Genomic DNA, 13,854 nt, shown 5'->3' with positions numbered 1-13,854 from the left:
CAAGGTCAGCAACCGTACTTTTAGAAGACTGAATTACACATCATGTGTCAGGGCTATGCCAATGCCTCTAGAGGTACCCATGTTACTCTTCGATGCTATATGCCAGGGTTTTGGTTTGCTTTTGTTTTGCAACACAATGAGCTTTCTTTCTAAAGTGATTTTGGCCAAAGGGACAGTGAGTCAATTTTTTAAGACATTTAATAAAAATCAATTCTATACTAATTCTGTCCCCAAGACAAATTCTAAACTTTGCTAAACTACTAGTAAAACACAAATTTTACAGTCCAATCATATTAGAACTTTTGACCTAAAAAGATTAAAACAACAACAAACAGTACAAGACACTTAAAAGTTCTCTTGCAAACTAGTTCTAGAAAAGTACCCCTCATGAAATCTATCCTGGTCTCTTCAGCAAGTCAGTGTCATGGACAAAAAAAAGAAAAAACAGGACTGTTCTGTATTGAGAGACTGAAAGAATTAACACCAGATGGATGAAATGGATGCTGGTTTAAACAAACCAGCTATAAAGACTATTTTAGGGAAAATGGAGACATTTGAATGTGAGCTGGCTACTAGATGAAATTAAGGAATTGCTACTAACTTTATTACTGTAATAATGTTATCTTTATCTATTTGAAAAGTGTTCTTAATCTTCAGAGGTGCATATTTAGAATGTCAGAAAATCTGTAATTTGCTTTAAAATACTTTAGCATAAAAAACATGGGGACTTCCCTGGCAGTCCAGTGGTTAAGACTCTGTGCTTCCACTGCAGGGAGCATGGGTTCCGATCCCTGGTCGGGGAACTGTCAATAAGATCCTGCGTGCCACGCAGTGAGGCCAAAAAAACCCCAAAACAAACATGGAAGTTTTAAGAATGACTTGCCCTATTCTAGAAATTTAATATGATAATGTTAAAATAAACCACCTTTACTGACTTCGTTTCTACAACAGTAATCTAAATTCATCTTACGTGCAATACAAACCAGATCATGGAAACAGAAGGAACTTACTCAAAGTTAAAATATCAAGTTTAGCTTGATATAAATTATTTGTTTAAACCAAAGACAAGCAAGCAAAACGCTTCGAAACAATAAAGCCTGCACAGATATGTTCTTATTATTCTTAGAATCATATTATTCTGTTTTTATCCTTTTTGTGCATGAGAAGCTAAAATAAAAATCTTAATATTATAATAAAGTTAGTGTTATGTTTTACTTAGAAATATTTTTCCATTAAATAGCTCCTATGTGATGAGGACATTTTAACTGCTATCTATCCAGAATGTTTTGACCAAATTAATTCCATTATTTCTATCTAATATTGCTACTCTATTATCAGCCTTCATTAATACTTAATTGCCTCCACTTCTCTGTCTTTTTTTGCCTCAGATAAATTTAAACAGCAATTAATTATGCCATTTAAAAATCCTTGCTAATTTGATCACCTTGTGCATTAATCTACAAACTTCTCTCTTTGATTCTTTTCCCCTAATTATGTTTACTTCTTACTGCCTTCATCCCTTTTGTTTCATTAAAGTCCTTATCTCTTAATGAAACTGCAATCAACATACTGTAAAAAATAGGTTTCTCTATGCTTAAACACAATGCTGACAAACTTCAAGCAAGTATAGAACGTACCTCAGAGAAGTGCTACTATTTGCAGTAGTCTCCACACCAGTACTGATTTCTGTCATCAGGTCTGAGAGGGGAAAGTTTTCTGGAAGAAAATCATAGCATTACAATTAATATCTCCCTCCTAGGAAACCTATTTTCCTAATCTCTTCACATAGCGGGCAACATATATATGGACTGCGCTATCCTAAAATATATAATCCTAACTATTCTTCACAAATTAAAAAAAAAATTCTCCCTTAAGACGTATTTTAGATAAGTTCATCTAAAGCAGAGAGTTTTTACAGAACATAATCTATAGTCTTGGAGGGCTTGGAAATAGCTTTAGATGTTCTGGAAAGCAACTTTCACACTTTCTTATAAACTCTGAGCTGGATGAGATTCTAGGATAAATACACATTTCTAATGTTCTTAATGCAGCTTACATAAAAATCATGAGAAACATATCCATAGCACAATCCCTAAGGACACATTAATCTTTACACTAAAATAAGACAGTAGGGTCTGTGGAAAGAGGGTGAGGGAGGTGTTCCCCCTTCTCCTTTCCAGAGGTTCTAGGGTAACTGGGGGCTACATGCAGTGGGACCAAGTGGCCACAAACCAGTAACTGTCATACCAAGAAGAGCTAAAGGCTTTTTGTAACCATGAGTCTCATCAAATCTTCACAACTATGAAATAAGTGCTGGATCACTCATTTAACACATGAGTGGCCTAAGGCTTAATGAAATCCAGGCTTGCTGAACTCCAGTCCCAGCTCTTGGCCACCATATAGGGCCTATGCTGCCACTCCCTTTAGACATTTAACAAGTCATCGTCATCCTATTATAATCTTATTAATGGACAAAGTCCTTACACAGTACCTATATCATCATAGCGTTCCACCCAGACTACAGAAACTCTTGTCTCAGGTCCAAGGGGAGGCACAGGGCGCCCCTGAGGCAGCTTCTTCATTCTGGAACTGGGACTGAGCTATATGAGGCAGAGAAAAGCAGAAGAGGGGAAGAAAAAGAAACAAACAAATAAAAAACACTGGCTTAATAAAACTACAACCATACATTCATCAAGCTACCCAGTGAAATAAGGATCACATCATGGGAAGTCACTTCTGGAAAAAAGTATAAAATACATTTGCAAAAAAAGCCCTTCTTTGGTTCCTCTGTTTATCAAGTCTCAAACTAGAACAAGGAAATGAAGGTCTAGAAACTTCAAATGAAAAAAAGATAAGGAACAGTAAACAATTATAGTTATAAAAATAAAATTTGATGCAATGCCTTAATGAGTGCTTAAAAAGGATCTGAGTCTATCTCTATGGTCAGAAAGCAGGACGATTTTTCCATCATAGCAACATCAGATTTGCCTGGAGATCCTTTCAGTGTTGAATTCTTGTCAACAGCTTTTCCTGTATCTACTGATATGATTTTTCTTTCCTTAAGTTTGTTAGTAGTCTGCAAAGTATGTGGTAAATGAAAACATGGTGCTTTAAGAGTTGTCATTCTTTGGATTTTAAGAAATAACCAAGCTTTATGCGTTTTATTTCTTTTTCTTATTTCCCTGCATAAAACCTCTACTATCTTGTGAATAGAAGTAGTGAGAGCAAACATCCTTGCCTCCATTTGGGGGGAAAGCTTTCAGAATAATGTGTAAGTATAATGTTAGCTGCAGGTTTCTAGCAGAGTTCTGTTTCAGGTTGAGGAAGCTCCCTTCTAATCGTAACCACGTTGGCATTCAGAAAATGAGTAGCAATCCCTGACCATTAGATCTGACTAAAATTCTGCATTACCTGACTTGTTCTTCTCCAAACTGTATTCTGTAAAACCTTTTTAAAGGTAGCAACTCATGATTTTCAAAATCAGTCTACTTCAGAGAGTTTTATACAAGTTAACTTCTTTTCCTAAATCAATTTTAAAGGTGAACCTCTCCCATATTCTTTTAAGCGAATACTTATGTTAAAAATCATTTTAAGTGTAGAAAGAGCCAAATTAAACCCCTTTAAAATGGAAGAAGGGCTTCAGGAAAGTTTACACTACACTTCTTTTGTCTTTTTTACTATTTGTTCTAAATCAATTTTCTTACACCTGTAAACTGATCCTGTAGTCTTGTTATCACTTACTCAGTCACTTTCCAGTAAGGATTAAGACATAACATGAGGGGAGAACACAGATAAGACATAACATCTGATAAGGTAAGAAAAAAGGATAAAAGTAAAATGCTGTTTTCTTGTAGTAGCTGCTGTGTTGCCTCACTCAGTGCATTTATTCAAACACTGGGCGATTCTTCAAAATGCTGTCATTTGTATGTTGTCAGACTTAAGTTGAATTTTGCATGATTAATGCTATGAAATGTATAGTAACTGTTGTACCTTTAGTGGATATTTTAGGGACCAAATAAAAACTTAGGCTTGAGACGGAATGGATGAAAGAACCAAGCACGGAACTGAAATGGCTAAATCAAGGAAAACAACAAAGGCTGAATTAGAATTAAATATTTGTTGCAAGCTGAAAAAAAGAAAAGCATAAGAATTTGATTAAAAAAATTAAGATACTAATGAATCAGTACTGCTATAATTACTCTCTGGGTTAAAGTTAAAAGCTTTTCAGGTGTGATTCTATAATTACTTCCACTTCACTACAAATTTTTGGAGGTTTATCAACAAAGTGACTTACCCTCTGTGAGGAATTAAGATTGTCTGTGTGATTAGGGAAAAGCTCAAGTGTCAGGGATGGCTGTTTCAGAATTCCTGGCATAAGATCCATATTTGAATCACTATCTTGGTCTGAGATGTTACTTTCCAATGAATCAGCTATAGCGTAAAGAAAAAAAATAATTATAATACCTACTACTTCCTTAGAGCAAGCGTGTTTATTAAACTAGTTATGCTAACAGTCCAACCTAAGTCACTTAAGCAAAGCATTGCTTCTAGAGCAAGGGTTGGCAAAGTTTTTCTGCAAAGGATCAGGTAATAAATATTTCAGGCTTTGCTGGCTATACAGGTCTCTACTGCATATTCTTCTTTGTAGTTTACTTACAACCCTTTAAAAATGTAAATACCATTCTTAGTGTTCTGAATTTTGCCTGTGTGCCATAATTTGCTGGCTCTGGCTCTACTGAGTTGGTGCAAACAGGCTGGGCCAGAGACGCCAGGCAGGGACTCAGTTCATAGAGGACAGATGGGGCCTGGCTTCTGGAATTCAGGTGGTAGATCACAGCCTTGACATGAAGGCAAACAGCTGCTAAGACACTGACCTAGAACATGGAAGGCCCCTCCTGCCACGGACACAACTGGCCCCAGAGTAAGAGACAGAGAGGGGCCTAGAGTGCAAAATTAAGGGTCCAAATACAAAGGTGAGGAGGCTGCCTAGGTAGGCTAGGGTACACAAAAAGTCATTAGCCTAGAGATGAGATCATCAAAGTGTGATGTGCAGCGTCCTATCCTATGGATGGTCTCAATGAAGAAGCTGAAGTTTTCCACCTACTGCTTGGTCAGGCACAAAGAAATGAGTTTAATTTGCAAGAAGTAAAGGTTCTAGGCAAAATAAGACTAAGAATTCAGACTGAGAAGTAATGATCACTCCTGATCCTTGAGAAGAACAGGCTTAATCACCACCTTTCTAGGCTGAAGTTTCTCCTCCTCAGTGTTAGAAGATCAGCCAGATGCCATCATGAGGGCCTTCCAATTGCAGGGTTCTCTGGGGTTCCATATAAAGGCTCTCACATGGAAACAGGGAAGCAGGTGAGAGCTTACTCATAATTAGAGAAAGAAATGAATAAACTGGAAAATAGGGCTTCTATGTATTAATCAGATTAAAAAAAGTTAAAAAATGTGCCAAAGTGGATCTCCTTTATTTAAAAATTATTATTAGAGGGCCAGTCTTCTTGTTTTTAACTCCTTTCCTTTAGTTAAGAGGGGATAACATCCTGTACCTCTGCATAATCTAAAAGCTATCACGCCTTTGAAGCTGAAGAATGTCTTAGATGACTTCAGAATCTCCCCCAATGCAATACTACTGCACAAACCAGTGAGTACAAAAATAGTTCCATACAAAGAATGCTCTTACTTAAGGACTCCACAGAAGAAGGAACCACAAAAGCTATTTCTGTAAGGGCATCAGCATAATACAGCACCTTCCTCTGTCCGTTGAAAATGCTAGCCCCAGCATCTTCAGAGGAAATCACTTCATCTAGGAATGAGAAACACTACATTACTGCTCTAAAAAGTGGGGAAAACCAATATCATCCTGCTTCCTGAAATTTTAACTGGTTAATAAAGTGATAATAAATAGAAGGTACGTTTTCAACATGAGCCAATTAATGTATAAGAAGAATAAACCATAAATGTTCATTAAATGTCTTTACACTAACTTTATTTTTTAAATTAGAAGCTGTATTTTTAAAAAATTTATTTTATTTATTCATTTTTGGCTGCATTGGGTCTTCGTTGCTGTGTGCGGGCTTCCTCTAGTTGCAGCGAGCGGGGGCTACTCTTCATTGCAGTGCATGGGCTTCTCATTGTGGTGGCTTCCCTTTGTTGTGGAGCACGGGCTCTAGGCATACGGGCTTCAGTAGTTGTGGCACACAGGCTCAGCAGTTGTGGCGTGCAGGCTCTAGAGTGCAGGCTCAGTAGTTGTGGTGCACATACACTAACTTTAAATCATAAAATCCTAATTTCATACTTTCTGAAACTACTCTAAACCAGACCACTTCTGATTAGCAGGACCTTTAGCTCATCTGTATAAGGCGGATTTAGGCAACAGTCTTTTTGGAAGAGGTAACAGTAATCAAAAGGGAGAAGACTACCACAGTCCCTCTGAAGGGAAGGGGGACAGATGTCTGCGTGTGTGTACTCTTGCTTTCAAGGCACTTCCTGTCCCTGGTCTCTCTCTACTGCTCCTCAGCTTTGCTTCTGTTCCACTTTCCCCAGTGATCAGTGATACAATATGAAAGTGTACAGGCTGTTTAGTAATAGTATCTGCTCTAAGCCAGCAAGATTGAATTAACAAAAGTAACAGTCCTGAGAGCTAGTATAGTTTTCAATTAAAATGGACACAATGCCCTGCCAGTAATACGTAAAACATCAACAACCTGACAAAAAACTGGGAAGAGGAAATAAGCAAGTAGTTCTCAGGTAAGAAATAAAAATATGAGAAGATGCTGAAACTCAATCATAATTAAAAATAGAAAATTCCTCACCTAACAGACTGGAAGACACCTAAATTGGTGAGGATGTGGCAAACAGAAGTTTGGACCAGAGGTTAGCAAACATTTTCTGCAAAGGATCAGATAGTAAATAAGGCTTTGCATGCCATATGGTCTCTGCCACGACTACTTAAGTCTGCCGTTGTAGCATGAAAGCAGTCAGATAATACATAAAGAAGCATGGCTGAGATCCAAAAAAACTTTATTTACAAAAACAGGCATGGGCTGTAGTTGCTGACTCCCGGTTTAGATGCTGGGCAAGCACTTGCGTCTACTGCAGTACACACTGTGGTTACTGCCCCAACATCCACTCCACCCTCCCCTCCTCTAACTTGTTTGTTTCTATCAGGATCATTCCATCTCTCTTGCCACAGCGACAGGCTTAGGGTGGTCCAATCACTGCGTATCTCAGGATTTGGGGAGATGGGAGGTTCTGAGACTCAGCTAATCTCTCCTCTTCAGACTAGTGTGGTATGTGAATGTAAAGCCTAGAACTGCCTTATTTGCACTATGAGGAAAGCCAGGCTGGGACAAAGCCAACACATGGAAAACAGAGCTAAAGAAAAACTGCAGAGAAATAGAACAGGACTGCTGATCAAATGGCAACAAAAAATGTACACTAATCTCTGGAATTTTCAGTTATATGAGGCAATAAATGACCTTCAAACTCTAAGCCAATTTGGGTTGGGTTTTCTGTTACCTGCAACCTTAAGCATCCAACTGATACATTTATACATTTATCAAACTAAAAAATGTGCAAATCCTTTATCAATTCTACTTATGAGAACTTAGTCTATAAATACACTCAAGCACATATTAAAGGTTATGTGGCAATTAAAATTAGAGCATATCCTCAAATACTTTGATTCAACCTTGGTTGAAAGTAGAAAAAATTACAAGTCGCAATGATATTCAATGGGAAACCTTGAGAGAGTATAATCTCGTTGACTGAAAAACTCTGCTAATTCAAAGCACTGGACACAGGCATTACCCACTTGAGAGGTATTATTAACTTTCCAGTGATTTCAAGAGCTCCCAGAACAAAAAGCACTAGCCAGGTGGTGCAAAGGCCTTAAGTTTAAACTTATACTTGCTCTGGTACTTGTTATCCTGATTACAGTTCCTCAGGAGGATTTGCAGAGATGGGCATGAATCTCTCAGAGACAGTCAGCTGTTTACTACAAAGATTTTTACATAATATCCCAAAAATGTAACTTAAATGACAGCCACAAAGTCTAAAAAACACATCTGTTAATAGAAAACTATATTTATTAGACAAAATACACTTGTTAGGAAATTGTACTGTTTGCTATAATCTAAATTTATTATAATATTGTTATAGAAAATGGAATTTGTTCACTCACACTACAAAAAAAGGAACTTATTAACCTTGTGATAATTATGCCATTAATTTTATATTAATTAACTCTGTCATTATATATGTATATAACATATACATTCATTTATATATACATATACATAAGTAGTCCCCATATTAACAGAAAATGTCTGGAAGACCATACAATTATTAAGTGACCTCCTGTGAGGATTAGAGGAAAGAGACTTTTCCATTCTATACCTCTGCTTGTTTTTTTTTTTTTTTTTTTTTTTTTGCGCTACGCAGGCCTCTCACTGCTGTGGCCTCTCCCGTTGTGGAGCACAGGCTCCGGACACACAGGCTCAGTGGCCATGGCTCACAGGCCCAGCCGCTCCGTGGCATGTGGGATCTTCCCGGACTGGGGCACGAACCCGTGTCCCCTGCACCGGCAGGCGGACCCTCAACCACTGCGCCACAGGGAAGCCCTCTGCTTGTTTTTTTTTAATAAGACTACAAACTAATAGTAATGGGCGAAAAGCCAAGAGTAACAAAACAAGAAAAACCAAATGAACGTATGTGTTTTACCTTGTTCAGGTCCTTCACCATCATCGCAACTGTTAATAGACCAACTGGTGGAAACATGCCCAGTCCAGCCAGGGTGTCTGCCCACATCTACCGCCCAGCCAAGGGAGAGCAAAAATTCTAGGAAATGTGGCTGAACATTTCTGGAAGACTCCACATTCTTTAAAATCTGAAATATATACCAATCATCAGATATAATGAAGGAAACAAAAGGGCGTATCAAAATAAGCTTCATAAAAATCGATTCACTTTGAAGTGTCTGATAAATCAAGCCCAAGCTTAGAATAAACTGGGGACTATATATATCACTGTAGTTAAAAATGCATGCTTCCAAGTTAGATAGATTTGGGTTCAAATCCTGGCTGGGCCTTGGGCAAGTTTCTTAACCCCACTGCTTCAGTTTCTTCATCTATAAAGTGAGTAATAATGATGGCTGTGAAGATTAGGTGAGGTAAGAAATACAAGAAAATCCTTTAGCTCCCTCCCTAGCAAAATAATTATTGAGCTAGACGTGTTTACTAAAAGTAAACAAAAAACACTAAGTCCCTGCCTTCACAGAGTCTGATTAGTGAAAAACATTACATAGGTATGTGATTATTTACTTACAAATCTTGACAAATGCTATAAAAAGTATAAACCTATTACAAATTCAATCATTAATGAGTGGGAAAACATCCTTCTCTTAGTCCAAAGAAGATAATGTAACCATTCCAGAAAAAAATGAAGTGACCAGAAGGGTCTCTCCTCTTCACCAAGTACCAAACTTAATTCCTGGGCCTCAGAAAGAAAAGTCCCTTGTTCTAAAACAGTGGTTCTCATGGGGGTGACTTTGCTCTCCAGGGGACATTTGGCAATGTCTGGAGACATTTTTGATATCACAACTGGTGGGGCACTGCTGGGACCTAGTGAGTAGAGGCCAAAGATGCTGCTATATGTCCTATTCTATAGAACAGCTCCCATAACAAGGAATTATCCGGCCCAAAATAGCAACAGTGCTTCTGTTGAAAACCTAATGCTAGAGGAAGAAAAAAGGAGAAATCCTCTACAAATTAAAAATGAGATGGGGAGAGGGGTAGTGTATCAACATCACCTGGGGAATCTCTTAAAACATAAGATTCTCTTAGCCTACTCCAGAACTTCTTTATCAGATCAGCAGAGGTAAGATCCTGGAATTACCACTTTTAAAAGCTCTCCCAAGTAACTTTTGATGCAGCCAGTCCACAGATCACTGATGTAGTTGATACAATGTTAATCTATGGCAAGACCATCTGGAGGCCTAATGAAGTCAAAATATGTGGTGTGTTACGTCGAATACTTCTCAATCCACTGGGCATCGTTGCCAGGCCATTATCTCTTAAACATATCAACTCTTAAACACATCATCTCCTTAGAAGTGTACCTGTTTAGTTCACCCATATCCCTTCATATTTTTCTAAGTGCCAGGAAACTGATTTGACTGCCAGTTCTCGTTTTCTTCCAATTAAAATTTTTTTTCAGAAGTGAAACTTTTAAATAAACAACTTGAAAATTTAGTCAAGATGCAATAAGTAAGTCAAATTCAACTTGCAGGCCACTGGTTGGCAGCTGGAAATTAATCTAAATCTTCCCTGTGACTAGGGAAGGCAGGTCTCAGCCATTCTAAAGGAGGCCTCAGAGAATCTTATTGTTTTCTAGTCACACTCAGTCCCTAGAAAGCTAAGGAAACTCAACCGGTGTAACAATTACCTCAAGGGTTTATAAAATTTACAGCATAAAAATTTACCCCCAAAATCCAGAAATCTTACCTCCTGGTTTGTTTTCTGACCTGGCTTCATATAGAAAATAAAAACTGTGTCGAAGGGACGACATGGCAAGAGATCCAGATACCCAATGTCATCAAAAAATCCAGGTATCATGGAGTCAAGTGCAATAAGGTGAGGAGGTAGACGACTATTTGCAGGTTCCTATCGCCAAAGGAAGAAAGGAGAAATTATTATCTCTCTTCATCATTCTAATTATAAAAGCAATACTTGCTCACGGTTTAATAAACATTAAGTAAAAAAAAGAAAATTGTAAAGTGGCAGCAATAAGCACAACCATAATCCTAAACTACAAAAACTATTTAACATGCTTGTGTTCTTCCTTCCAGTTCTCTTATTTGCCTTTTTCTGCTGAAAGATAGTTGAAATCTTAATATGTATACAATTTAAAATCCTGTTTTCTCTATAAAATATCAAGCTTTCTAGCAAAAAATTTTATATGTATTTTATTCTTATTCATTGCCGGTCTTAACGCAAAATGGTACAGCCATGCACGCAGGCAATTTGGCAGTTTCTTGCAAAGCTAAACATAGTCTTTACCATACAGTGAAGCAATTACATAACTTGGTATTTTCCCATATGAATTAAAAACATGTCTACACAAAAACCTGCACACAAATGTTTACAAGCAGCTTTATTCATAATGGCCAAAACTTGCAAGCAACCAAGGTGTCTTTCTGTAGGTGAATGGATAAGTAGACTGTGATACATCCACACAATGGAATATTATTCAGTAATAAAAAGAAATGTGCTATCAAGTCACAAAAAGACATGGAGGAAACTTAAATGCAAATCGCTAAGTGAAAGAAGCCAATCTGAAGAGGCTACATACTATATATTCCAACTATATGACATTCTGGAAAAGGCAAAACTGTAGAGAGTAAAAAATCAGGGGTTGGGTGGGGGAAGGAGGAGGAAGTATGACTAAGAAGACTACACTGGATTTTTAGGGCAGTGAAACTATTTTGTATAATGCTATAATGATGGACACATGTTATTATACGCATTTGTCAAAACCCACAGAATTGTACAACACAGAGTGAACTCAGGTAAACTATGGACTTCAGTTAATAATCCATCCCATACTCGTTCATCACTTGTTACAGATGTGTCACAACAATGCAACAAGATGTTACAATATGAGAAACTATGTGTGTGGAGGAAGAGAGGTTATATGGGAAGTCTCTCTACTTTCTACTCAATTGTTCTGCAAACCTAAAACTGCTTTAAAAAATAGTCTATTAATTTTTTAAGGCATTTTTTGTTTTGTTTCCCCCCATCCTTTATCTTCTTTGAGATCCTGATCTTGCCCAGCAGGTTGGGCCATCCATGATATTTTTCAGGAAAGCATCCCCCAGAGATGGCAAGGATTACTCTCTTCTACAATAGCAAGGATCGTGAGCCTGGTCTTCTAGTCCATTATATAACATTCCTAACAAGGGTTGGGGCAACATCCTATCATCAAAAACATTACTATTTTTGCAGTCAAACAGAAGAGTATTCACACTATGAAATAAGTAAGACTACAAATAGCCTCGCATCAATTCAGGTCAGATTTTTCCACTAAGTGAATTTTATACAAACATACAAAAGAACTTCTAGTTTTCATTTTTCACTTTGAAATCATGGATAAGGAACTACAAACCTGCAGCATGCTATGATACACCTTATAGGACAAAGGCTCCTCATTCTTTCTTTTTTTAAATAAGCTATCTCATCAGCTTGCTCTTCTGGATGATCTTCTGATTCAGGAACATAACACACATATATTTTATATCTCTTAACTCTTAATAACTTTAAAGTTTTTCCCTCTAGGTCTGTGTTTTAATACATTTTCTTAGAATAACTTTTGTCAATATCGCAGTTGTAACTGAGGTATTTTGGCATCATATTTGTAACTGCATATTAGAGCCACAGTCATTAATACCTATACTTGGTGTGTAGTGATCTTAATTCTCATTTACTTTAAACATTCTATTGATTCTCTTATGGCTGTCTAATTAGAAATCATATTACCTGAGAACTGTCTTTTCCTTTCCAATGGTTTTTTTCCTCTTATTTAGTTTCTTTTAATATTTCACTGACTTTCCTGGTTTTGATACTATACTGTAGTTATGTAAGATGTTACCCATTGGGGGAACCTCCCTGCATATTTTAAAAAAAAACTTTGTTAATCTATAATTATTTAAAAATTAAAATAGGGACTTCCCTGGTGGTGCAGTCGTTAAGAATTCGCCTGCATATGCAGGGGACATGGGTTCAATCCCTGGTCTGGGAAGACCCTACATGCCACGGAGCAACTAAGCCCACTTGCTGCAACTACTGAAGCCTGCATGCTCTAGGGCCCGCATGCCACAACTACTGAGCCCACGTGCTCCAACAACTGAAGCCCACGCGCCTAGAGCCTGTGCTCCGCAACAAGAGAAGCCACCGCAATGAGAAACCCGTGCACCTCAATGAAGAGTAGCCCTCACTCACCACAACTAGAGAAAGCCCACGTGCAGCAATGAAGACCCAACACAGCCAAAAAAAAAATTTTTTTTAATTAAAAATAAAATTAAAGTAACTTTTCATTAACTAAAAAACTCTCAGTGTTAAACAGTGGCCAAGGTAGATATCCTTTACCTCTGATTTTTAACAAAGGGTGGTTCTAGTTTCCTCATTCCCCATCTCGTTTCCTAAACAGGCTGCCATTTACTGAAATCTACATTACTGGCCCTAAGTTTTTGGGTTTTTGTTTATTCATTTTTTAAAAATCAGACTGAATATTATTCTACTGAATACTGACTGTTTTATTGACTGATCTGCTAAAATAGGATCAAATTATTTTCTTAATAACTTTACTAATATTTACCAATAACTGACTCTCCTTAAGTTCCTAGGATAAACCTTACTTGGTTGTAGAAGTTAATTTGTTTAACACGCTGCTGAATTCAGTTTTACTAGCATTCTCCTTAACACTTTTGCACATATATTCATAAGTAAAGATTGGTTTATAGCTTTTTCATGTGTGTGCTGTCCGGTATAAGTTACTAGAGATAAGCTAAGATTCATAAAATAAACCAGTTTACTTTCTGACTTTTTCCTATGTTCTCTCTCTTTTTTAAAAAAAATATTTATTTGGCTGTGCTGGGTCTTAGTTGCAGCACGCGGAATCTTCATCGCAGCATGCAGGCTCTTAGTTGTGGCATGTGGGATCTAATTCCCGGGATTGAACCTGGGCCCCCTGCATTGGGAGTGTGGAGTCTTAACCACTGGACCACCAGGGAAGTCCCTTTTTCCTATGTTCTGAACCAGGTGAGAAAGCATGAGAATTATTTCCTTGAAAGCT

The 13,854-nt window shown here is 37.5% G+C and overlaps 1 protein-coding gene across 14 annotated transcripts in view; it reads right to left on the bottom strand.

Annotated features, from left to right (window-relative positions):
- RALGAPB (Ral GTPase activating protein non-catalytic subunit beta) overlaps positions 1-13,854 on the bottom strand; it is a 101,751-nt gene that overhangs the window by 7,137 nt on the left and 80,760 nt on the right. For 11 of the 14 annotated variants that reach the window (XM_022592422.3, XM_089896865.1, XM_089896867.1 and 8 more), the window contains 6 exons: positions 10,509-10,667; positions 8,728-8,893; positions 5,687-5,809; positions 4,295-4,431; positions 2,492-2,600; positions 1,638-1,716 (listed from right to left, as the gene is read on the bottom strand). In XM_022592422.3, coding sequence (XP_022448130.2) covers positions 1,638-1,716; positions 2,492-2,600; positions 4,295-4,431; positions 5,687-5,809; positions 8,728-8,893; positions 10,509-10,667 — 773 coding nt within the window. Of the gene's footprint in view, positions 1-1,637; positions 1,717-2,491; positions 2,601-4,294; positions 4,432-5,686; positions 5,810-8,727; positions 8,894-10,508; positions 10,668-13,854 lie in introns of those variants that run through there. The other 3 variants (XM_089896874.1, XM_089896876.1, XM_089896869.1) reach the window with 3 other exon arrangements.

The sequence above is a fragment of the Delphinapterus leucas genome, chromosome 15 (genome assembly GCF_059928025.1).
Source record: "Delphinapterus leucas isolate spDelLeu-1000000601 "Yukka" chromosome 15, BTC_Dleu_Yukka2, whole genome shotgun sequence".
Taxonomy (NCBI): Eukaryota; Metazoa; Chordata; class Mammalia; order Artiodactyla; family Monodontidae; genus Delphinapterus; species Delphinapterus leucas.
This window is presented reverse-complemented; position numbering and strand designations above follow the sequence as displayed.